This window comes from Vulpes vulpes, chromosome 13, assembly GCF_048418805.1.
Source record: "Vulpes vulpes isolate BD-2025 chromosome 13, VulVul3, whole genome shotgun sequence".
In the NCBI taxonomy this organism is placed as follows: Eukaryota; Metazoa; Chordata; class Mammalia; order Carnivora; family Canidae; genus Vulpes; species Vulpes vulpes.
Window position 1 is genome coordinate 146,536,449 of NC_132792.1, and position 26,138 is coordinate 146,562,586.

A 26,138-nucleotide genomic window follows, 5' to 3' on the forward strand; every position below is an offset into this window, starting at 1 on the left:
AGATTATGTGGTCAGTGGGTCTTCTCTGCCCACCCTCTAAGTTTCCGAGCAAAGGATCGGGCTCCAGAAAATTGCTATAAGCCAGAGCACTTCCTCTAATCAAACAACCATTATTGAGCTGGTGTTCGTGGTTGTGAGTAGTTCTGGCATTCAGAGTTGTATTTTGGGTTTCCTTCTGGTGGTGAAAGGATCCCATGTCAGCTTAGCTTTTTGTTCTAATTATATCAAGAGAAAAAAACATCCAGAGAACCAAAATGAAAAGCAGGACACATCAGCTTCTAAAGAATTTCCATATTTATTTGACATAATTTTACCATACACATCTCATGCCAACACACAGGAGGCATATACAAACAAACGCACCAGCTTCTGTGTTCCAAAGTCACATGGCAATAAATAAGGATGGGTGGGTCCCTTTTTTTTTTTCTTTTTTTTTCCCCCAGGAAATGAGACTTCATTTCTTTTTAACTGTACAAAATTTACACTGCAAAGGGTGAGGGCAACAATCCAGAATGTAGGGGATCTGGGGCTTTGAGGTCTGAATGCAAGTTCAGAGCAGCTTCTGGGGCCCTGCAGCCCTGAACCCACGTGATTGGCTGAACACAGTCCTCAAGTGGGGAAGTACAAATGATTCTTGTCTCTAGGTGGGCAGCAGACGCGAGTGGGGGTGTCCTTCTCTGTCCACCTGTGCTCTGCCTCCCTAAGGAAAGGAATGCTTGGCACACCTCCCAAACCTGCAGCTGTCTCCTCACCAGAGCTAGCAGCATGAAACTGTGCTTTCCGTGGGGTCCTACCAAGCAGTGTGTGGATGGGATGGCTTTGCCGTGCTCTCTCTTTTTGGCTCCAGTCCCCATGTTAGAGCAGTTGGAGCAACTACTGCAAAAAGGGCCAATTGACCAATCCAAGAAAGAGAGAGCCAGTGATGTGCTTTTTATTTAGCTTTCAGCATGCCCAGAGCCCGTCAGCAGCAGCCAATAAAACAAAACTCATTTCCGCTTAATTGAATTTTTCTTCATCTCACGGTTTCCAATTTTTAAAGTGCAATGTTTAAAAATGAGCCTCCTCAGTCCTTCCAGACCCTGCTGGCTGAGGAGGTATGGTCATCATCTCCACGGTTATAACCGGGTTGTCAGTAGTGGTGCGTGGGAGGGGTTCCATGGGAGCATGGACACCAGTTGGAGCACCGTCATGGAGCACTTCTGCTAAGCCGGAGCCCTGAAGCCCCTCCTGCAAGGAGGCAGTCATTTCAGAATAACCAGCTGGAGCTTCAGAGACATTCATGTCTTTTGTTCTACAGATCTCTCACACTTTTTGCAGTGTGAACGTAATTATGCAGACCTAATGGCCCCAGTGATCCTACTAGATTTCATGTTTTACACTGGCAAGAAAACAAAAACAAAAATGACCAAGTTTTAAAGACACTCCCAAATGCTTGTTTTAGGTCTCGTTCTCTTTCCCTGATGTTTCACCGTCCTAGTTTGCAGGAATAATGTTATCAGTATGGTAGTTGGTTTTCCTTTTACGTTATTTTCGTAACTACCAGATGGGGCAGGAAAGAGAAAGCACAAAGATGGACAGCAGTTTGCCTCGAGTTGCACAGCAAGTCCCCGAAAGGAGCCAGGCTCCCCAGCAGTGCGATTCACCTAGAGGGCTGGCTGAGCCCCTGGATTTGGTAGTTCCTCTATGCTTTTCCTACTTCTCAACAAATGTAGATTCTCCTACAGCTGCTCAGGTCCCATTTTTGTTCATACTAGTTACCCCTGGAAACTTTGGGAGTTTTTTTCTTTTTGTCTTTAACTTGACTCCTGGATTCAGAAGCCTCCTACCCTAAGATCCTAAGATCTACTCCTAAGATCTATCAGCCGGGCACAGCAGAAAATGGTTGCTAGTTAATTGCCCTCTTAGAGCCAAAGACAAATCCAAATATTGTAAATGCCTCTAGAAGTTCTCATTTCGTTTTCCAAAATTCACCCATATTGTTTTAGTAAGGAGGGAACAGCTCCCATGTAGCACCTTATACCTCAGTAACAGACTAACACCATAATATTAGACTATCACTGTGATGAGGAATAGAGGAGTGCCTTGAAGAGAATCTCAAGGTGACGTTCTATTCTCCCTCACTGAACCACAGAAGAGCCAAGGAAGTCTTGGCATGTTGTGGCTCCTGGATGCCACTGGCCTATCCGTGTGCTAACCTCACTGGCAAGACGATCCACTTCGAATCCGAGGCCTCTTGCGGCTGTACTTCTAAATGAGGCACCAGTGTTTGCTGCTTTCTGGGCCCGAGGATTAGGGAACTTCCTTCAAGCTCCCCCCACTGGCTTTCTGGCCAGTGCTCTCGCCAGGGCTCTGCAAGCCAACCAACCCCTCCGAAACCAAAGAGGCTACGACAGCCACCGACTGCACCGCTCACTGAGTGTCGCAAGAGACCTCTGTCACTAGTGGGAATAGGGACAGCCTCCCAGTCTCCCACCATTGAATCAGGAGTGAGCATGAGGAAGTTACGTACAGAAACTAAAACAGGTGACCTTCAGCTGCTCTTAAAAAAAACAGTGCCAAGCTTAGCGGGAATGGCTCCCTAGAGAGTCTTCCCCCAGCTGCACCGTAATCCCCCAAAACATGAAGGTCCTCTGAGGTCTCATGAGATACGAGGCCAAAGAGTCAAAACCCGCAAGACTGGGCTGGGTGGGACAGTTTGCAACTGGTTCACTGCCCTACCCTTTCTCCTGCGTAGGGTGAGCAGCCTGCTGAGACTAGCGTGTATAAGCAGCTGTCCTCCTAAAAGACAGCTGGTCTTCCTTTCCTTCGTGTGGCTTCTCGTCTTACACTCGTGCCCCGCCCTCATTCCCAGTGTGGCACTATTGGGGAATAGTAGCCAACTGGCTGGGTGTAACACACCACCATCCCTACACCTGGAGCCTTAAGAAGTCTACATTTGTGGACTCTCCAAGCAAAAATCACAGCAATTGCAGCACACCAAAAAATAAGGGTACAATCCAAACCGATCAGAGCAAAGGTGGCCCGAAGGCTGATGCCAGGACTCTACTGACTTACGTGTTTTAAAGAAGGTTGCCTGACCTCAGTTTAGTCCTGTAAAGGAGGTTATGGTAGATGCAGTGGCCACAGCGGAAGTGTTTTGTGTCTTCCTTTAGCCCGCCCAGCACGTGCCTAAATCTCGTGGTCCTCAAAGGTGACGAAGCATTCACAGAAGGGAGGCCCCTCAGGATCTGTGGCCTCATCACCTCACGTGAAGGAAAGGCAATGCCTACTTACCCTCTCCTACTCTCTGATCCTGTTGAAGAGAATGGAGGCAGCAAGAAGCGAACCACCATCTCCCAAGGGGACCGGCCGAAGGCCCGCCTGGCTAACCACTGCGTGCTCGTGGAGAACTCCCTGCTGCACCACCTGCTCAGCATGGCCTCTCCCCGGCCGTGGGGTCTGCGCGGGGTGGGGGGTGGGGGGCGCCTCCAGCTGGGTGAGGGGCTAGAGCCAGCCTGCAAGCCGAGGGTCTTCGCAGCCACTGGCTGGGGAGCGCTGCCTCTGGGGCCGCAGAGCCTGGGAGCTGCAGCCCGCCAATGCTCCGAACACTTCGCACCATCTCGGGGCTGCTCCCTAGGGCTTCCTTCCAACCAAGCTAGGCCAGAAAGCATTACTAGTTTTGGGAAGAGACCAGCGCTGTCCCGCTGAGTCAGCTACCCCAGAGAAAGCTCTCGTTTGTAAAGGGCTGGGGAGGGCTGGCTGCCGGCGGGATGGGCTCGCGAGCTCACCTAGACCAACGTGGTATCATCTCAGCCCGCGGGATGGGGAGCTCGGGAGGCACGTCTGCCCACGGCTAAGCTAGCGGCGGGCACGGTTAGAGTCCCGGCGCACCTGCCCGAGTGCACTGATTGTCGTTCTGTTCTCTCCGCATTTTAGCTTTGATCCCTTTGCGACCCACAGCCTGTCTTGTGGAATGAATGATAGGGAGCAAATTAAAAAGGCACACTGTGCACCAAGGGGACTCGTCGGGCCGTCGCTCTGATGGTCCAGGGCCACTCAGCTCCAGCCTGAGTCACCTGCAAGGAAAACCACTTCTTGCCATCAGGGATTCAGTGAGAGGGACAGGATTTCTTAAAAACCCAAACTGACAAATATCGTCTGGCTTGTACTTCTGGGCAGGGAAGAAGTCATATTTTTCACAGCAAAAAAAAAAAAAAAAGAAGGGGACATTTTTAATATCAAACGGTGGCCATCAAAGTTTTCACTGACCTTTAATAAGTGATTTTTTATTTTCAAAATGAGCGTTCAATAGGGTGGTCCAGAAATCACTTTTATTATACTCAAGGGCCATGATGCCTCTACCTCAGGAATCTCAGTTCTGGAGAGAGCAGTGGTTCAGGAGGCATCTCATGAGACACACCCGTCGGAGCAGAGTTCCCAAAGGCCAAGGTGGCCTGACCGTCACCTCGTGCCACCAAGCACCGAGCAGCCAAAGCCTGTAAGCAGGACGGGGGTAGGAAGCCACCAAGCAGCACCCTAGCGCTCTAGGCTCTGCGCCCCTGTGCTGTGTTCTGGGAGGAGGCCGCCTTCCCACTACTTCCCCAGGATGACAAGGCCCTAGCGTGGTCTCTCGACCACCTAGGGATCAGCGGAGGACTTCCATTGAAAATAATGGAAATTCACATTGGTGCACTTTTGATCCTTAAAAGGCAAGTCTCTTTTGATCCTTGAAGATATTCTCTCAAGCCAGGACGGGTAGGGTGGGGAGGAGAGATGTTTAAAAAGGAGGATGATCCATTTCATCGAGCCAAGAGGCTGGGCTAGTTGGAAAGTCGGGATAGCCTACACTGCTTCCTGTGGAGATGTCAGAGGTGGGTCCCCCAGCCATGGCTCTCAGCGTCTGGCTGACTCCCTGCCCTGCATGCGCAATGATGCCCAAATTACTGTCCACCGTGTAATCCAGCCCATTGAGCAAAGGAGCGTGGGATGGCAGGGACGATATGGAGGAGGGAGACTGGGGGATTCCATAGGGGCTCCCATCCCTCAAGTCCTGATAGGATTGTCCTGTCCCGTCCATGGAGAAGCTCCCATTCATTAACTGTCCGCCTGTAACGTCCCCCACGTTGCCATAAATCCTATTGGTGTGGCCAAGTTCTGAGAGAATTTGATCCTCTGTGGACAAAAGAACGGAGATTTATTGTCAGCCGCCAGGACTCCAGTGGTCCCTGTTCTTCACAACCTAGGAATACACATGACCAAGAAAGAAGCCCAAGGATGGCAGCTGCCTCGCTGCCTATGCATGAGTCAGACACGTCAACCTGGCATCCAGAGACTGACCCGCATCAAGGGAAAAACAGAAGAAACACCTGCAGAGACTGAATGCAGATCCCGGAAGGCTGGACAGATGTCTGGTAAGTTTGTTGGCCCCATGTGGCTCATGTACTAAAATGGCTCTGCTAAAGAATATGAATGCCTGAGGTTTGTGGCTCATACGTTACCAACCTCACAAATGGAAACTACGTGCTGACAAGATTTAATCTGAAAGCTTTCAGGCTGAGAAAAGTCCTTGGTTTTACTGGTTGGGAAAGAAACAGGCCCGTGTGCTAAGGGTAGCTGAGGACCACTCTAAGGCATGTATACAAAATCCTTCTGGTCTACCTGGAAAAGCGGGTTCAATACTGAAAGACTTGGTTTCTCTATCGAATAAGCTCTTCACCGGGGACAAAGTATTGACTGGATTAAGGCAAATGGACCTTCTTGTTTCTTGAAGAATTTCATTAAGGGTTTCTAATGGAATCTGTGCTACCTAGAAGAACTCATCTCTCCAACAGAGGCAAGCAGTTTTAGTCTTAAAAAATAAAGTGTTATAGAATTACCCAGAGAGACCCATGACGGGTCAACCGGGGGTCCCACGTGCACCCAACATAAAAGAGCTACAAAGCAAGACTTAACCATCCTGCATGTGTCCCAGACATGGATTTTGGCAGCTCAAATGAGATCAGGTGGCTTTCCTAACCAGCAGGACTGGAAGGTGAGCACAGGCCCTTGAGCCCTTCCCGGGGCCCCACAGGACAGACTTCTAAAGTGAGCTGCAGTCCTCTCGGGGCATCGTGTTCCTTCCTCTGCCCCACCAACTTCCTCTTCTGTTTCCACTCTGGGCCTATGCAGCAGTTCCTAGCAAGCCTCCCCAGACTGAACTTCAACACCCACTCCTGGCAACCTGCCCGCCCCCCCACTCCGTCCCGAAAATGGAAAAGAAAGGAGATCTCATGCTCCTTAAAGGGGACAGAAGGATAAAGGCTCAGCTCCATTATTTGGCCTTTTGCCTATACCTGTCACTCCATACGACCCTCTGTGGGGGCCGCAGGCTCCCTGTGGTGGCAGTCATGTCTTCCAAGTGTACAGCTGTGCTGAGCTTCACCCAAACACATCCATGGTCAGCCGTGTTCATTGAACCCCACGCCACCACTGAGATGGGCAAGGATGTGATTATTCCCCAGTTATAGATGCAGAAACTGAGGAAGCAAATCAATCTGAGAGAGCCACAACTGGCAACCAGATTTCGGGCCCCCGCTCACTACTCTTCCTGTCCACCCACAACAGAGGACCTTCCACAGCTGAGGACTCAGTAAATGAGAACAGGTACGGCTGTTTGCAAACAACCTCGGATCCGGAGCATGCAGTGATTTGCAAATTTTGCTGATGCACAGATCTGAACGGAGCGCATGCTGCGAAGCTTCTGTGCAGGGGACAGGATGACGTGGGCGGTGGGGGAGGGGATTTCAAAAGTGAGGCCTGTCCCCATCCCACATGCACAGTATTGATTTCCCCCAGGGGCAAAGGGCCTCTTGAGCACGTCCTCCCTACCACCAGGAGAGGAGGAAGGGGTTGCTCCAGGGGGTCACGGGAGGGAGGCCAGCGCCCCTGCAAAGGAGGGAAATGCAGGAGAGGGTCTGAGGGCAGGGGCTGAGACACAGCTGTCTGCTCCCGGCTGCACGGCTGGTGAGAGAGCCCCAGTCAGCAGGAAAGGAGGGGAGGCCTTGGGGCCCACGGTCCTGGGGAACCCAGCTTCCACATTCCAGCAGCAGAGCTCTCTTGTCTTCTCCTCCTTGTCCCACCTGAAAGGGCCACTGCCTCTCCCCCACCCCCACCCTTTACTGCAAGTCGCAGGGAAGAGCCTGTGTTCAGGAGGCAGGCGTCAGGCCTCAAGAAAGATCCCTCCTGCGTGTCAAGAATTACTGTTTCCCAGGGGCCTTTCCTAAGGCCTCGGCCTCGCCCCTCCAGCCCTGCTCACCTCGGAAGCTCAGCTCACTGTCACTAACCCCACAGTCCTCTGCAGAGCTCTCCTTCTCCTGCTTGCTGCCTCCGCGGCTCCTCTTGACGCTCTTATAGAACTGCCCCCAGCGGTGCCGCCCCGCGTCCTTCTTCAGGCGCTTCTCCTTGGCCCTTCTGTTCTGAAACCAAACCTGCCACACAAGCCAAAGGGACACACTCGGGGGTTGTCCACCCCAAACCCCAGGCCCCCAGGCTCCCCAAGACAGGTAGTTGAAGACAGGCCCTGAAGCGTTGGTGGAGCTCAGGGCCAGGAGTGTCCCAGCCCACTACTCCTTCCCCCAGGGCCTCAGAACTCCCTCTCTGCTTCTACGAACATCCTGGGGTCACGGGCCTGAGCCCAGCTCCCCAGAGTGCTCCCTGCACCTCCTCCTGGCAGAGCGCAGAGGGCGCAGATCCATACCCCAGCCCCCCCACAGCCCAGCAGGATGATGCAGGCCCAGCCCCACCCCCCAACGAGGGCAGAGGAGGCCGGGGGCGGGTAGCTGGGGCCTCACCTGGACGACCCTCATGTCCAGGCCCGTCTCCGATGACAGCTGCTCCCTCACGTGCCGGGCGGGCTTGGGGGAGTTCTTGTAGGCGTTCTTTAGCGTCTCCAGCTGCTTGGCTGTGATGGTGGTCCTGGGCCGCTTAGCTCCGGCCTCGGAGTCATCTGCAGTGAAGAGCCCTCCTTACTGGCTTCTGCCCGCCCAGAGCAGCTGGCGCTCATCCCTCCCTCCTTTCCGCACGCGGTCTTGCCCACCGTGTGCTGAGCCACGGGGACGAGGGGAGGAATGGTGAAGGGCCTCGCCCCAGGCCTTCCCAGGTCACGGAGATGTGAGGACAACAGCCCTTCACTGGCCTCCCATCTGCCACCTGCCAGCCCTGCCACGCAGGGGCTCCCACCAGGCTGCAGGTGTAAGTTCCACGGGCTTCCCTGTCGTGGCAAACACCCTGCCGGGCCTGCCAGGCCAGCCGGGCCTCAGTAGCTGGGCTGTGAGGCTGAAGGAGCCAGGGCTGCCCCAGACACCCCTGCCCCGCCTCCCCTCCACGGCCTCTCATTTCCCAGACCCCTTTGTGGTGGCCTCCTTGGGCTCAGCAGGGGTGGCCTGCACATTCACGCGTCCTCTAAGCCGTGTCCACCAACTACAGGTCAGAACCCACTAATGGGTTTGTGCTGTCAATTGAGTGGATTAAAAACTGGGGGGGAATGTGCTGCATGGGATGGGATGGGATACGTGAGGGCAGGTATGGTCTCACAGGAGTTGTTTGGGGTTCACAGTATGAATATATATGTGCTGAGGTGAAAATGAGTTTCTTACTCGGGGTCATAGTCAAACTTTTTGAAAACCACTAGTCTGAAGAGTGTTCAGGACAACCCACTGACCGAGCAACAGTCTCAAGTGGATTCTGAGCAGACAGGCCTGGTGTTCCTGGTAGTCAGAGCTGGTTTGTCCAGTCAGAGGCATAGAGGCGCCCGGTGCATGCAGGAGCACACAGGCGGGTGTGGACGCTTGGTCTCCTCTCCCAGCACTAGACTTCCGTCTGCTCTCTGTATGGCACCTCCACTCAGTCAAACCACCACGGCGTCCCTGGCTCTCTGGGTTTTCTGGGTTCCCTCCCCTGTGTCCTTTAACATGTCTCTGCTACACCTCTACCTTCCTTTCTTTTTTCTTTCCCTTCCATTCAAGAAAACCCTCTCTGAGGATCAATAATGGCCAACATTTGCTAAGCACCTACTATGTGCCTGGTGTGAGCTGAGAACTTTATGGGCAAACAATTCTCATGACAATTCTAAAAAGGGTTTCTTGCAGCCAGAAGACCTGGGTTTGACATTCTTGTTGAGTGAGGGAGTGACATGGGCCTGTGGCCTCCCCACTCTGAAGCCTGGGACAACACAGCCTGCCCTGAGCCGGGCGACATGTTGTAAGGATCAGTTGTGCAGGCCGAGTCCACACCACTGTCATGCACATGGCAGAGGGGGCATGAAGTCCCCAGTCCTCTCTTCTCAGGCTGTTTCCTTCTTCAGAGCCATTACTGTCCTCAAACCCCAGCCACCCAACCCCTCCCTGGAGCCCTGGATCCAAAGAGCCTTCCAGAGCCACTGTGGCCAGAGACTGTAGAAAACCTCCAAAATTTTCTAAATTCTGTCATAAGGAATCAATCCCTTCTGCCCATATTTGTAAAGAGAACAGCATGACAGCCGTTGATGCCAACAGGAAATAGTGCCCTTTTAAAACATCAATACAGTCTTGAGATATAAAATTTGAAATAATGAAACCAGCAGAAAAAAAATTCATCAAGAATTGTCTAATTTTTAAATAGGCTGGCCTAATGATTTAGAAATGGTTTTCTTTGCCATGGCCACTGGGGTATAGCCGTCATCCTGGGTCGGTGGCCCACTGGTTCAGAACTGCTGTCTATGTGCACAGGACTTTCTTCTTGCGATTATGGGGACTATTATGCTGTTATTTTAACATTCACTGTTATTATAATTTAAAATCTTTTTTATATCCTATAACAATGTCATCCAAGTATTCATTAAGTAGTGGTGGCAGTGCTCGTGCTGAAAAATGTACCCAAAAATCAATAACTTTGGTACGGAAGTTAAATGTGATAAAACGCTATGAAGAAGGCCAAGCGAGACCACGATATCCTAGGCTGTTAATTTAGGAGAGAGCATTCTGCAAGGTATTAGAGATAGTGCTGAGAAAATAAAAAGTAGCATTAAGGCAAAGATACACTTCACCAGTTATGGATTTATGTGCTTCCAGAATACATCCCCCCTCCTACTTTTTACATTAATTCCTATGGGAAAATTAGTCTTAAAATATGTTGGTTTTGAATTATGCAGGGTCTCCTAGCACTTGTCCCTGGCATAAAATGCAACCTCATTATATTGAAAATGCAAATATCCAGGGAGATATAACAAATGAACAAAATCATTCACACTAAGGTACAAATAGCTGATATTGGTCCTTTGTGTAACACAAGGGAGGGAACTGGAAGCCTGAAAGAAGGTTTAGATCAGCCGGGAGAAATTAAAACAAAAAGAACCAGGTATCTCAAAGAAGAGAAAGATCAGGAATACTGTGTAACCTCCACTACTTGAAAACCTAAAGCAGATCTCAGCCCCGTTTGCATTCCTCTTCAACGTTGTCCTCACCCTCCGTCAGCATCCACCCCACAGGCGTCATCCTATTTGAACCTCGGGAAACAGCCTATGAGGCAGGTGCTCTTACCCCCGCCGCCTCCCCATACAGAGCTGAGAAGCCAAGGCTGAACCAGTTACACAGCTGGCCAGGGGACCCCCAGGTTAGTGACTGAGCAGAGGTGTCCACCAGCCTCTGGTGCCAAATCCGGTGTCCTACCGAGGTCTGGTACAGCACAGACAATCCTTGATAAGAGTGTTCACTCCACATCATTCTTGCCTCCCAGCTAGTCTCCCCCTCTTCTCGAACCATCCCCAGCAGAGCTGGATGCAAGGCCAGGTCTAAAAAGGCCTCCAGTGAGGAGAAGCAGCCGCCAGCCTGGAGGGAGGTGGCGCATTCCTAGCATCTCTGGGGAAGGGCATCAGAGTTCCAAAGGCAGCTGGGGATCTCTGAGTCCATCTGCTTTGATGGTTTATCCCCGACAAGATGCCCTAATCTTCTATGACATCATAATTGACTCCAAAGCAGCAGCATCAAGGGAGTCTTAAGGAACCAGAGTAGATGAATACATTAAGGCAGAGAGCCTGGGAATGGGCTTGCCGAGGTCCCAGAAAGAGGTGAAAGGAGACCAAAGGCCTGTCCATCCTGAAAGGCCAGGGCTGTGGGGGTTCTGGGAGACGAAAGTGGAAGCCTCTGACTCAGGCGCCCCTGCAGTGCTGTCCTGCTCACCTCCCACCAAAGCCAAGCTTGGCTCCAGCTGCCTCCCCAAAACAGCCCCTATACCTCTGCCTCCGCACTACCACAAAACCCTCAAACTGTGGTTATTCAGCAAAAATATACTTATTTCTCCATGTCTGTCTCAGATCTATAAAACACATGTGTGGGGGGCCCAGGAAAGATCTAGAAGACGACACATGACATTGCTGTCGCTTTTTTTCCCATCAAGCCCAGAGCTGTTGAGAGCTGCTCTTTGCAGTAACACCCTGAGTGGATGAAAATTCTAGTCAAAGGCAAATGGCCTTGATGTTTTGTGAGTTTGGGCATCTGAGATTCCCAGGGAGAGTTGTGCCAAATGCCACATCTAGAGCCAGGGTGAAGGGCACAGCCCCTGGGCGCCCAGCTGTGAGTGAGGAGCCCGAGGTGGGGCTACAGGGGAGGGGTCGCCGCCCTGTCCAGGCCCCGGAAAGGCCCCTGGCTGCTCCAGAACACGGCGCTGGAGGGCAGAGCCGCGGCCCTGCCCAGGCTGCCCCCATGGGGGCAGGTTTTCCAGGTGCACTGTTAACCCTGCGGCCTGACAATGACGGGAACCCTGTGGAGGTCTCTGCGTAGAGCCTGGGCCCCAAGGGGGCTGACGGAAGGGCAGGTGGGCAGGAAGCTGTGTGGTTGACTGGTATCAGGGCCTTGGGGAGACACAGGGAGTCCTCACCTCACGAGGAAGGGGAGACCCTGCCCTCGGCAAGCCCACAGCCTGAGACGGGAAACAGTACGCAGTTAACCAAAAGGGGAGTCGACTTAGGCCAGCACTGGGCTCGCTGACAAGCCTGTGAGGTGTGGGGGCCCCGAGGTACACGTGCACCGCAGGACAGGAGACCAGCGAGCAGCCCCGGCGCCCTCCCAGCCCCACCCCAGGCTAGGAGCCAGACACACAGGCCATGACCAATGCAGGGGCCGGGCCGCTCTCTACCTCTAACCCGATTAACGCTGCAGTGAAGCCCGCCAGAGAGAAAGGGGGGGGGGGGAGTGGTGCGGGACCTGGGGAGGGCCCTCAGAGCAGGCGGGGTGTGAGCCGGGCTCTGAGGGACAGGCAGCGCGCACGCAGGAGGACCCGGCCCGGGGCGCTACCCGGACAGAGGCCTGGAGAGGGCCGCGAGGGGGGTGCCTCGGCCTACCGTTCTGCTTGGCCGTCTCGTAGTCCTCCTTGCACACCAGCCGCCCGTCCTCCATGAGGTAGAACTCGTCGCCCGTGGCCAGCTGCCGGTTACAGATGATACAGGCGAAGCAGTGCAGGTGGTAGACGAAGTCCTGCGCCTTGCGCACCACCTGGGTCGGGGGGATGCCCTGCTGGCAGGCCGTGCATTTTGTGCCGAAGCGCCTGTTGGGGCAGCAGGAAGGGATGAGAGAGCGCGGTGTGTGTGTGTGGGGGGGGGTCTGGCCATCCCCCACGTCCTAATCAGCCGATTCCCACATGGGGTGGCCATGGGCATCCGGGCCTGGGCCTGCCCCCCAACCCTGTGCTTACCATCCACTCCCATCTCCGCCCGCCCTCAGTGTTTTGTGCCCCGGGCTCTTTAACCACCAGGGGAAGAGCTGGGTCACAGTGGTCTCCAGTGCCTCTTCTAGGGCTGACACACCAGGGCACCCACTGCCCAGTCAGTACCCCCAAGCCCCTCGAGCAGGCTGGTCTTCAGCTTTCCCGTGAGGCCTAGAGGACCAGCCCCACCGGGCAACTGCACGTTCATGGGCCAGTGTGCAAAGAGCCTCCAGCTGACAGTGCTCCCACAAGGGGAGCCAGGAGACCGCTCGTGCCAGCGTCGACACTGCAGTTCTAGAGAAACTCTACTCCGGCAGCAAGAGCAAGGCTCTCCCAAGGCTCTCTGCCCCACACCGAAGCCCTCCAGGCAGCCCCCATCCCCTCCCCACGCACAGCCCCTGAGCTGAGCTGGTCTGCCGTGAGCCCAGGAGTCCGCATTTCACACCCTGCACCATTCGGGACAAGGAGTCTGCAGACGTCAGTGCAAACGACGGTGCCTCAGCCCTCTCCCGGGGCTATACTTTTCTGGACCAGCACTGAGGCAAGAGGAAGGCGCCACATGCCACCCTGGGCCAAGGGTCGGAAGTGGGGGAGAGGCAGACACAGCGAAAATAGAGTCCAGTGGGGTCGAGGAAGCCCCCTTCCCCATGCGCCCGTAGGCACAGAGCCACACGGGTGGTCGCAGAGGGCCGAGGGGAATTTGGGGCCGGTGTAGACAAGGGTGATGAAGGGGGGCTCCATGGAGGTGAGGCTTGCCTGCTTCAGGAGGAAGGCGGGAGGGGTTGGAGAGGCAGGGGCAGAGTTTAAAACAGCAATCAACCTAATTATTCATGACATTTCACACAGCAGAACTTTATCTTCTTCAGGATGAAAGACTTCGCCTAATGGATCTGGGGAAGGTTTGATTTTAATGGTCCTTTTAACTAATGCTTATAGGCAGCCTGATTTCCCCTGAAAGGACAGTACATATTTCATCCACATTAATACCAAATAAATTAATTATGGTCATGGCTATCATGATGAATCCCAGATTAATGCAGAATGATGGGTCTCTTATGCAGTAATGATACCTGCTGGGGGGCTCCAGGGGCCCGGAGCAGGCGCGGCCAGCTGCCACTTCAGGAGCTCCCCGCCCAGCGACAAGGTGTCACGCAGGGAGTTGAGGGGGGTCTCTAGGTCTAGAAGTGTGGCCCAGGGGACAGCTCTTCTGAGATAAGCTCTGAGAAGGGTGTTGGGCTGTGAGGAGCTGGGGCAACTGGCTCAGAGGGACCCCAGACTCCTGAGCCCCTGGAAAGCCTCTCGATTTGGCGAGGAGGGTGGGGGGCGCAGGAGCAGGCCTCCAGTGCAGGTGTTCTCCAGCCCCCGGCTCAGGATGGACTCTGCAAACTGCCCCCGAGTCCTTCAAAATTGTACAGCGGTGGGGGGGGGGGTTCATTAGATTTTCAAGGGGTACAGGACCCAGAAACGGAGAGTTAACACTGGTTGAATGAATATATCATCAGCTAACCATGCTTTACAGAGGCGGCCCAGGGACGTGCCGAAATCTGAGGATGGAGAACAAAGTACACTGTCAGTTCTAGAAAGTTCTACACCTCCCAGAATGCAGTTGAAACCCGGCTCCTTCAACAGCTGCCGTTTAACCACATCAACCCGTGTTAAAGAGGAAGGCAGGCAGGCACCCAGTTCTACCTTGTGTGAGTGGGCGTGTGCATGTGTGCGCTTGGGGACAAAGAGAAAGGAAGCCTGTGTGTGTGTCTGTGTGTTACTAGAATGTGTTTCCGAAATGCCCGCAGTTTGCACGTCCTCTCCAGGCCAATTCAGAAAGCCGATGCTAGAAATGAGGGGATCCCTGGGGAGCTCAGTGGTTTGGCCACCTTGGGCCCAGGGCGTGGTCGTGGAGTCCCAGGATCGGGTCCCTCATCCGGCTTCTGCAAAGAGCCTGCTTCTCCCTCTGCCTGAGTCTCTGCCTCTCTCTCTCTCTCTCTCTGTCTCTCATGAATAAATAAATAAAAATTTTTAAAAAGAAAGAAATGAACCCAGGCCTTCAGCATGCCCCCTGCAAACCCTCCCAACATGCAACACCAGAAGTCCAGGGTCCAAATCCTTTGCTGCAGACGCTAGAGCTAAAGCAGCTCCAGAGAAGAACGAGAGATTTCCAAAAAGCAAGTGTGGTCTTGTGGAGGGGAGGGGGGCCCAGGGAGGCTCCAGAACAGTGAGGAGCCCTTGGAGAGGACCATCTCTCTCCACGGGGAAGCGGACCACGGCTTTCAGGAACCAGAAGCCCAGTTGACACCAGAGCCCCAGAGCCATGAAGGATAACGGGGTATAAATTTAATCTACATAGCGACATTGATTCATGAGTAAGGGGGGCAAGTGCACAAGAAAAATGAAAAATAAATGGACTTTCCCACCAGCATTTTTTAGCAATTGAAGCAATTTTCCTGATTGTGGGATTTATACTGATAGTAAGTGGAAGCTGCTCCTATTACCTTTCTCCCCTGGAGCACGGCCAGTGGGACCCTCAATGAGGAGACTGCGCCCGTCCCCTTGACCCACAGGGCTCCCCCAGCCCGGGCCCCCCGGGGGCACCCCTGGGACCTGTGGTCAGGGCCAGTGGGGGGGGGCGCTGCCCTGTGGGGGGGGCTCCGCAATGAAGACACGTGCCAGGGCTTCCAGGGCTTGGACCAGCCAGAGTCACCGTGAGGCGCGGCGCCCGGAGGGCTGGGTGACTGCCTTGGGGACGGCGGTGCCGAGGACGCCGAAGTCCAAGTGCCCTGGTCCTGGGCTGTGGCTGCCGCACAGGGGGGCAGCGTCTGAGCACCCTGAGCAAACCTGAAGGATGCTGGGGGGCGGCGGAGCTGGGCACCCGCCTCCTGAGGGATTCTCGGGGCAGTACCGCATCCTCTCCCGGGCACCCGCGGGGTGCAGGGCGCGCTCTCTCTGGCCAGGCCTCCCGGGGGAAGGCAGCTGGAGCTGACCCAAACGCAACGTGCGAGGAAGGACCTGCTAATGGCCGCAGCACTGGCCTCCTCAGGCGGCATCACGGGAAATCCTCTTATGTCTGCCCGGCGTGTAGTGGGCAAGGAAGGATGGGCCGCGGAGGGAGGGAAGGAGACACCGCGTGAGGGGGGGACCGCGTGAGGGGGGGTGACCACGTGACAGGGAGACCGCCTGCGTGACGGGGGGGGGGGGAAGAGACCGCGTAAGGCGGAGAGACCGCGTGGGGGGGGGAGACCGCGTGGGGGGGGAGACCGTGTGAGGGGGGGAGACCGCGTGGGGGGGGGAGACCGCCTGAGGTGGAGACCGCGTGAGGTGGAGACCGTGTGAGGGGGGGAGACCGCGTGGGGGGGGGAGACCGCGTGAGGGGGGGACCGCGTGAGGGGAGACCGCGTGACGGGGGGGGGTGACCACGTGACGGGGATGTGACCGCGTGACAAGGGGGGGACACGGCGTGGGGGGGGACCGCGTGAGGGGGGTGACCACGTGACAGGGAGACCGCCTGCGTGACGGGGGGAGGCGGGGAAGAGACCGCGTAAGGCGGAGAGACCGCGTGGGGGGGGAGACCGCGTGAGGTGGAGACCGCGTGAGGGGGGGAGACCGCGTGGGGGGGGGAGACCGCGTGGGGGGGGAGACCGCGTGGGGGGGTAGACCGCGTGAGGTGGAGACCGTGTGAGGGGGAGACCGCGTGAGGTGGAGACCGCGTGAGGTGGAGACCGTGTGAGGGGGAGACCGCGTGAGGTGGAGACCGCGTGAGGGGGGGAGACCGCGTGAGGGGGGGAGACCGCCTGAGGTGGAGACCGCGTGAGGTGGAGACCGTGTGAGGGGGGGAGACCGCGTGAGGGGGGGAGACCGCGTGAGGGGGGGAGACCGCCTGAGGGGGGGAGACCGCGTGACAGGGGGTGACCGTCTGCATGAGGGGGGCGGGGAAGAGACCGCGTAAGGTGGAGAGACCGTGTGTGGGGGGGGGAACTGCATGGGGGGGGAGACCGCGTGAGGTGGAGACCGCGTGAGGGGGGGAGACCGCGTGAGGTGGAGACTGCGGGACGGGGGGTGACCGTCTGCTTGACGGGGGGAGACCACGTGAGGGGGGAGACCGCGTGACGGGGAGGCCGCGTGGAGTGCTCCTTAAATCCTGCCTATACAGGCAGGGCAGTACGCGCCCAGAACAATACTGCTGCTCGCATCAGAAGCTTTTCCGAGAAAGGAATGGAAGCCGGGTTGCGGCGAGGCCACGGTTGAGGAAAACATGAAGCCCCGCGCCAGCCTCACGCCCGGTCCCCGGTGTGCGCCCTCCTAACGCCTGAGAAGCTGAGGCTCAGGTGGGTGGGCCCGGGCCGCAGCCCACAAAGGCGAAGAGTGAGAAAAGTGGGGCCCGACCTCAGGCTTCGAGAAAAGCGGGGCCGACCTCGGGCTTCTGATAACCCGGTGGGCTCACGGCAGGCCCCCAGCAGCCATCCCCCGGGAAGATGACTCGGGCAGAGGGGCCCTGTCCCCCTGCACCCCGCCAGCGACTCTGAGCCACAGAGCATGAGGCTCCCCCCCTGCAATGTGGGGGCTGCCCCTGGAGCCTCCACCCCAGGAACCCCCCCCCCCCCCCGCACCTTCCCTGCTTGGGCACCGGCCGCCGCCGGCTGGGGAAATGCCCAGACATCACCGCCCACAGCCGGGGCGCCCCTGAGCCCGGGGAGGGGGCCAGGCCTGGGTCCTTGGTCGCACCCTGGGCTCCCGGTGCCCAGAGCCCGAGTCCCCGCCTGCACCCCCGCTGCTCTTGACAGGCCTGGCAGGACCACTCTGCAAGGCGGGGACAGACTCCAGGGTGGCTGGATCCTGCAGGAAGAGGGCAACAGGCAGGCCCTGCAGACACCACACCTTCTAGAAACAAGTGCACGTAAATCCTGTCCCACGGATGCGCTGGCACGTCCTGATTTTAAGTTCTATTCTGTGACCCCAGGTTCCATATTCTGGGCCCTGAGACAGACACTACTAAGGAGGGCAGTGCCTGTTCACGAAGCACCTACTGTGTGTGTCCCCTGCCCCCGTGGGCACATACTGGTGCTCCATCCACAGACCACAGGCTGTGCCCCCTGCGGTGCTCACTGCCACCCCAGCACTTCCCCCAGGGCCCGGGGATTATTCAGCTGCTGCCCTTCCTGCCATAACGCTGGGTGACTTGGCGTCCACACAGCAGTCCTCCCTGCCCCTGCTCCCTCAGTTCTTTGACCGCTTCCTCTGAAGGTCACGGTCTCTAACCTCGCTCCGCCCTCCCTGACCTTGCTGTTGGCAGGAACCGGGCGACTTACAGGCATTGCTCCCTTCGGCCACCCCCTCCTTGTCCTTCAGCTCCCTCCCTGTAGCACCCACTCCCCCAGGGTCCGTCTTGCTAACCCCTCCCCTGCACACACCCTCGCCTTCCCACCTTGTGCTGCACCCTCTGCCTTCTCCACCCAGCACCCCACATGCCACCTCACTGATGGGGCTCAGTTCCAATCTGTGATCCGTGACTCGAGAGGGCCTGAGAAGCACAGCACCCTTCCCCAGTCCACTTGCTCTCTGGTGCTCCTGGGCACCCCCTCCCCTTAGCCCCCTCCCCTGTAGTCCCAGCCCACAGTTTCCTATTGCCTGATGAAGATGAGCACTGGGCAGAGGCCCGCCCCCATGTGCTCCCACAATCCTGTCCAGCTGCCCATTTGTCTTGCTTTCCCTTGGTTCCCTACCGCACAGCCATCTGTGCTCCTGTTGGAGGCTGATGCCCACCTAGACACAGAGTCCGTGTCCTCTTGCCCAATAAGATTATCCCAATAAGCAACTGTTCCTTTCGCCCCCCCTCAGACGTGATTAGTTTTCCCTCCTGACTAGATCCGACCCGGCAGTGTACAAGCATGCTTATTATTTGTGCCACTTCAAAAAAATGTCTCCTGACCCCACATCTCCCTCCATCTACCACCCACTTCTCTACTCCCTTTATAGGAAAACTCAAAAGCAGGGTCTACGCAGGATTCCCGATGTCCCTGTTGCTGCTCTTCTCTCCAATCTACTCTGATGGTTAATTTTATGTGTCCTCTTGACTGGGTCACGGGCTGCCCAGACATTGGGTCAAAGATTATTCTGAATGTGTCTGTGAGGGTGTTTGGGATGAGATTAACATATGAATTAGTAGGTTGAGTAAAGCAGATTGCCCTCCCTGCTGTGGGTGGGCCTCATCCAATCAGTTGAAGGCTTGAACAGAGCAGAAAGGCTGACTCTCCTAAGAGTGAGAGGAAATTCCTCCTGCCTGACTTCCCTGAGCCGGCACATTGGCCTTGCCTTGCCTTTAGACTTGAACTGAAACATCAGCTCTTCGTGGGTGTCCAGCCCGCTGGCTTTGGACTAGAATTTACACTCTCAGCTTTCCTGGGCCTCTGGCCTCCTGACTGCAGACCTCAGGGCTTCTCAGCCTCCAAAATCACATGAGCCAATCCTTATAATAAATCTCTTTATATTAAACACACACACATGCTGCTGGTTCTGATTCCCTGGGGAACCTGACTGACACACACTCCCAACGGGCTGCCACCCACCAATGAGCCATGACCCCAGTGCCGCTGACCCAGTGGTGGGGACTCATCTTCCCTGACCTTCCAGTGGCACTGGCTCTCTCCCTCCTCCTTAGAACACCGTGTTCACTTGGCTGCCGGACTGGCTCTCCTGCTTCTGCCCCTCCCCAAGGGCAGCCTCTCGCCTGGGACTCCACTTCCACTCAAGCCCAGACCTCTCGCCCAACTCCAGACTGGTATGTCCCATTGTCCCCTCGGCCTCTCCTCCAGGATGTCCAAAACCAAACTCCTGATCCTCCCCAGAACCTGCCCCCATCACTGAACAGTGATTTCATCCTTCTAGTGACTAAGGCTGAAAGCCTTGGAGAGCTCCACCCCATCTGTCAGCAAACCATGTTGGTACTACCCAAAATTCAATCCGAATTGGACCACTTCTGACCATCGGCTCTGCTGCCTCCCTAGTTCAGGCCACCATCAGGCCTCACCCACAACTAAGGCTCTCCTGGCTTCTGCCCTTCCCCCATGACCCCACGTCAGTCCCAGGGGCTCCCCCTGGCTCAGGGTAAAAGCCCAAGTCCCTTTACTGGCCTACAAGACCCCCACCCCCCAGACGATCTAGCCTCCCCTCCCATCACTCTGCCTGCTTGCTCGCCCAGCTACCCTGGCCCCTCGGGCCCACGACTCTGCCTCAGCTGGGAATGCTCTCTCCCCAGATACCTGCATGGCTCACGTCTGCATTTTCTGCAGGTCACCCCCTCGCGTGTTGCCCTCTCCAGGGGCATTTCTCCATCACCCCGGCCCCAATCCAGCACTCCCATGTCTCCAACAGATGCACAGCACAGTTCTTGTGTACCGTATGTCTCTGTCTCTAGAAGGCGAGCTCCATGCCAGCAGGACTGTATCTGTCTTTCCACCACTGCCTCTAGCACTTACAGCAGGACTTGCCAGGATACATGTCCTGTGAACAGCCGGTGAACTAACAGTGAATGACCCATCCTGGGTATGCATTAATACACGTGCCCCGTTTGTCGATGAGGAAACAGGTTCAGAGAGGTAGATAATGTGCCAGAGACTACACAGCCATCAACGGCGAAGCTGGGATTTGAACCCAATGCTCTTCCTTACTTGGCCATCGGGAGGCAGTAGGGGAGGGGCTAGCCCGGGCCCCCCACCTCCTGTCAGCCTCTGTCGGGGGTAGGGGGACTGCCACAGCACACTGCACTGTCCCAAGGAAACAAAATACTGCATAACTTAATTTTATGTTCTAATTGCTTGGTGGTGATTTACTGCAAGCTGTATATTTTTTTCCTGGCTGACACTTCTCTCCATGTATTTCTTTTATCTATCACCACACTTGACAGGTAAGTTGCTGATATTTACTGTTACTGTATGTACCAATATTTCCAACATATATCACCACCACAGCCATGTCATGGACACATAAAGTTCTGCCCAAGATGGTCAGCCTTCTCCAGGCGAAGAGGGCCTGACACCCAAAAGTGCCAGAGCCTTGGGGAGTGGATACACAGCACCCCCACAACACACATGTACACCTCCCAGACCCACTGGAACTGCCTCAAGGTGTTCTGCCTTTTATTGGGGGGAGGGGGTAATATAATGCTTTTCTTCTTAACAAACATTCAATATTATTCTGAGATGAATGCTACTGGAAAAGCTTTAGAATTGGTGACCTGGTCCAATTCCTCATTTAACGCAGAACTGGGGCCCAGAAAGGGGTAGTGACTTGTTCAAGACAACACGGGTCAGTTGGTAGCAGAAAAGGGGACAGAGCCCAGTTCCCCCTTTCCCTCAGCCGTGCTTCCCTCCTTCCCTGCTGGGGGTAGATTTGCTTCCCAAGAGGCAATGGGACATTGGATCCTGACCCGACTCTCTTCTACAAGAGTCCGGCCCACCTCCCTTAATCTGGGTAAACACACATCTGGCGCATAGACCGCAGGCAATTTCATGTGAGCTACATCATTTAAACCACACAACCTCCTCATGGGCAGGTATTACCTACTGGTCCCTTTTCACATATGGGGACAGGCTGGGAGCTGTCACCCACTGGCTCAACTACACTCCCCTTCCTTGCCACCCCTGTTCGCTCACCTGTCACCAAACTACCCGGGCAGAAGAGCCACCTGGGATGTCTGCTTAAAAGCAGAACAGCCACCCCTGACTCCTGACTCCTGACTCCAGGCTCAGAAGCCGCACATTTAGCAAGGCCCCCAGAAGGCTCCCCTGTAGCTGTTGCATGGACCACTCAGAGCGACCCTGGGCACAGATGTTCTCAGTGCTCCTGTGGTGCCTGCAGGTTGCTTGTTGATTCTTGTCCCTCAAGATGTCAGTGGTGGTGTCGCAGGCAATGTGACAGGCAGTGGCAGGGACATTCAGGAACAAGAGGTCCTATCCAACCCCTCACACCAGAATGATCTGCTGTGCTGAGTGCTTCCACCATAGAGCCCAACTCTAGCCTGTGGCTCCTCCCCAAGCAGGGGAGATGCCGGGAGCCAGAGCCACAAGCCAGACACCTGCTGTCGCAGGACTCTCTTGTGTGACCAGGGCCAGAGAACAAGCAAGAAGCGATCACAGCTGGCAGGTGCTGGGCAGGGAGTTTCAGGAGGCCCGGCAGGGAGAAGCTTCAAGCTGCAGAGGGGTGGTGCCAGGGGCTAGAGAGGGCACAAGAAATGGGGACAGAAAGAGAGGCCATTTGGGAGCTGGGAGCCTATGACTAAACGTCTGGGATGGAGATGAAGGAGAGAGAAGGTGGTTGCGCCCCAGCAACAAAGAGACAGGATGCTTCCGCTGCTGGCTGGTGTGTTTTCCTGGGATAAAGAGGCTGCTCCACACTTCTCACTCCAATGGCACCCACGTCCCTCTTTGCTTGGGGACCTGTTTCCACAGCCCAGATCCCACTGACTCCCAGGTTGATTTGCAACCACCTGGTCCCAAGCCGATGCCCCAGGGCCAAAAAGTCTATGGGCTGCAGGTCCCCCAGATGTCAGGAGGCCTTCACCCCAGGCTGGGCTGCAGGAGGGTGGGCAGGCACCGCTGAACTGGGGCCTCTGGGCGGGCAGACAGATAATCCTCGGACTCATCACCGCCTGATATACAGCCTCGGGTCCCAGGGGGAGCTGCTCGGCTAAGTAATTGCTTCTGCCTTGATTACAGGCCTTCGCAAATGACTGTGGGTCTGGTCCCACCAGTGTGTTTGAATCTTACAAATGTCCACATGCACAGACACTATCTGGACCATCTGATCGTTACCTTAAAAGGTTTAATTTGCTTAGCGAGGGAATTAGACTATAAACTATTCAGAAATTATGGAAAGTCACACGTCAAAGAGACCCTCCCCCTGTGGGTTCCCCAAGCACATTTTGCTAGGGAGAGAGAGAGAGAGAGAGTGTGTGTGTGTGTGTGTGTGTGTGTGTGTGCATGCATGAGCATCCACACACAGGTAGTGGGGAGGCTAGTAGGTGTGTAGTTACCAGAAATAACACTGGATTGACAAGAACCTGGCACACTGAACAACAACCAACCCCAGAACTAACTGAAGTGGCCTCTTCCTGGGGCAACAGAGTATAAATTGGCCACAGGGCACAGTTGCCTTTACGTCAGGTCATGATCCCAGGGTCCTGGGATAGAGCCCTGAGTCTCTGGCTCCGGGGAATCTGAATTCTCCTTCTCCCTCTCCCTGCTGCTCCTTCTCTATCTCTTTCTCTCTCTCTCTCAAATAATAAAATGAATGTAAAAAAAAAAAAAGCTGGTTAGAGGCAGCCACACAAGCACAGGCTGGTGCCTCCAGCTAGAACCAGGGTCCCTGCTCCGGGAAGGGAAAGCTGCGGGCTGCAGGCACAGCCACACAGCTCTGGACCACACATAGAGGGATGGCACCCTATGCGGAGAACTAGTGGTGGCTCCCCATGCCACCCCCCACACCAACAGGTGGACAGTTGCTCCAATCACCTGACCTGACATTGAGCATGGACACAGGCCACACCTCCTACCACCTCAAGACCCTGGGGTGCAGCCTTCTGCAGCCTCTGCCCCCCGGAACCTCCTACTCTCTTTTTCACTCCTCCCTACATACATCCACCGTCATGACCTTAATAAGAATAGCCCCTGATACTGACGACAACTAAGCACTTCCCTCATCTTACTCAATCCTCAGTAACTCAGAAAAGTAGAGATGTTTATTCTCATCTCTTTAGAGGCAAGACACTGAGGCTCAGGGGTCCAATGCCCCAGTGTCGCACAGAGTCTGGCTTCAGACCCAGAGCCTGCTCTCTCTGTGAGGTCCACCTTGCAGAGAGGCTGAGCAGGCCTCTGCCCACATTACCTGATTTCCTGTGGGCATCTGCCCGGCCCAGCTGAGCCATGGGGGCCCTGGTCACCAGAGTGACTGAGCCAAGGTCACTAGTGAAGACCAGGCTGGAGCCAGCAAAACCACCCTGCGTCCCAGCCAAACGCAGGGCGTGCTGGAGCTGAAACAGGCTGTTCTGAACTGCGGGGATAAATCAGCATCTCCCAGGCTCCCAAGGACGCTGCTTACCTGCCCTTGGCTGACAGCCTTGCTCTCGGCCTGGAGATTGACTGCCTGGGGGAGGAGGCACCGTGAGGGATGGAGCCGCCTGGCCTGGCTGGGGAGCAGCCCACACAGCTCCCCACTGACAAGCCACAATGAGCCACAACGCAGCCTTCCATCCCCCGGGGCCCCCAGCAGTGACCATCTCCACCAGCCTTGTAGGTGAAGGCCTCAGGGGCAAGGAGACACCCCCACAGAAGTTTAGACAGGAGCCCCCTGCGGTGGCGGGCACTCTCAGAACACCGCAGATTCTTCCCTTCAGCCCCCCTGTGGCAGGTAGGTGTGAGCCCCTAGCCCTGGTGGCTAGGGTTGCAAGCCTGGAATGCTCTCGAAAGCCGTGCCTGGCCTAAGTGCTGCTCTCCCTTTGACCCCATAGCCATATTTGTTTTCATACTGTAATAACTGCCGGTTTGTCTGCCAAACCTTCATGCAAAACCCCATGGCACCTTTAGCCTGTGGTCTGGTCCCAACACATGGCAGCACGCCCTCCCAGTCTGCCCGACTACCCCCACCGCCGGCGACCTGAACTGTCATCTCAACAGGTAGGTCTCAAAGTGGGGGTGTGGAGGAGGGAGGCCAGGAGAAGCCAGCAGGCCCGGCCCCACGGGACAGCTCTGACAGCCTGGCCTCAGGGGCTGTGGGTCGAGTGGTCGCCCGCAGAGACCCAGAGACACCGATAATGCACAGCTGGCATCATACCAGACTCAGTTTACACACTATTTCCTTCCCATGGCGCGACAACTCTGAGGGTTACAATGAGCGCCTTGCAGCAGTGACATTCAGAAGGGCCTTGTCACTTGTCTGCTGACAAACAGCTAGTTCAAGACAGGACAAGAATTCAACCGAGCACCCTCTGCGTTCACCAAACCACCCTGCTCCTAAAATCTGTGAAATGTTCCTGTGTCCAGGTCTCCTGAAGCAGGCACCATCCGCATTCTCACTTTTTCTGAAGAGGACACTGGCGTTCAGAGACGTGAAGAACTTGCCAAAGGGCGTCCGGCTGGTGCTGACGGAGCCAGTACTTGAACCCAGGTCCTGGAGTAGGGCATCTGGGCTGTTTGCTGGGGCGTCAGAGTGCGGAAGCTGCCAGGCTCCTCTCGGACCTGGTCAGCGATGAGGCCGGCACCCAGAGGCTCTACTCCCAGACACCTGCCCTCCCCAGGCCCTGGTCTGTCTGCAAGGAGATGGGGGACCTGAGACATGCGGGATACACGGTCCAGAAAGAAGCTGCTTAGCAAATGCAACACAAGGAGTTGCGGGCTCGTCAGCTGGTGATTCCGTCCTAACCCTGCCTCTTCTCTGGGTCTCAGAATTGTATTTCTGCTGGAGAAGGGCAGCCCGGGCCCCAAGAGGCAAACCCAACCACCGGCCAGCAAAAATCAGCCAAAGTTACTGAGCAAGAGAGAGTGCAGCGGCTCTGAGGGGAAAATGCAACAACCACAGAGTACGACCTTCCAAGGATACTGCCTTCCTGGTCTGTGCACACGTCAACACCGCCCTCTGCTGTCAGCCACCGGTATGACCGCGGAAGGCGACCTCCCCGCGACACAGCCTCCAGCCCTGCACTCTTCGCATCAGTCTTGCCTCCCACCTCACATGGAATAGGATACCCCCTGGGTTGTCAGAGCAGTGGCCCTGCCCCCTGGTAGGCGCAAAGAGATCGAAACCACTGACCCTGAACCTCAGCCCCGCAGAGCTGATCAGTGAGGTCAACGCCCTCTGAGCAGGACTATGGGGCAGGTATCAGAAAAGGACAGTGGCTTTTCTTTCTTTTTGCTCTTTCTTCAAGGAGCATAGAGAGGAGAGTGTCCCTGGCTGTGGCCAGGTCTCCCAGTGGAAAGCACTCTGAGGTCTGACAGGTGAATCCAAGGGCATGGCGCCTGCCTCCCCCGCATCAGGCTGCCGGAAGGGACTCCTGCAGCCCTGTGGGGGACAAGGGAGCGACCTGGGGCTCCAGGGACTGCTCTGTCCCTCCAGCCCTGCCCTGTGTTCTCTCTGGCTCACAGGTACCCTGGTGTGCCATCTGAAAGCAGACGCCTGGTGACGTTTAATGAACAGGAATGAGGAGCGGAAAACCGGCGCTGTGGCCAAGTGACAGCCTGAGCCCCAAGTGACTTCCCTAGATCCCTGGGGGTGGAAGGTAAAGCCAACCTGACCCTGGAGGACTGACTCCCTCTGTGTCCTCACTAGGACTGTGACTTGCTACACCAAACAGTCACAGGTCCAAACAGCTGCATGAGGCCTGACTGACCAGGAATCCAAATGTCCTCCCTGGGGGCTGCAGAGTGACCCAATCTTCAGGTCTGAGTGACCTTCCATTAACAGCA

The 26,138-nt window shown here is 55.8% G+C and overlaps 1 protein-coding gene across 1 annotated transcript in view; it reads right to left on the minus strand.

Annotated features, from left to right (window-relative positions):
• Window positions 1–279: 279 nt before the first annotated feature.
• The window catches only part of LHX4 (LIM homeobox 4), a 45,882-nt gene continuing 20,023 nt past the window's right edge, over window positions 280–26,138 (minus strand). The window contains exons 3-6 of the mRNA XM_026001067.2: window positions 12,332–12,534; window positions 7,809–7,963; window positions 7,274–7,445; window positions 280–5,151 (exon numbers count right to left, since the gene is read on the minus strand). Of these exons, the coding sequence (XP_025856852.1) occupies window positions 4,757–5,151; window positions 7,274–7,445; window positions 7,809–7,963; window positions 12,332–12,534 (925 nt within the window). The 3' untranslated portion in view covers window positions 280–4,756. The remainder of the gene's footprint in view (window positions 5,152–7,273; window positions 7,446–7,808; window positions 7,964–12,331; window positions 12,535–26,138) is intronic.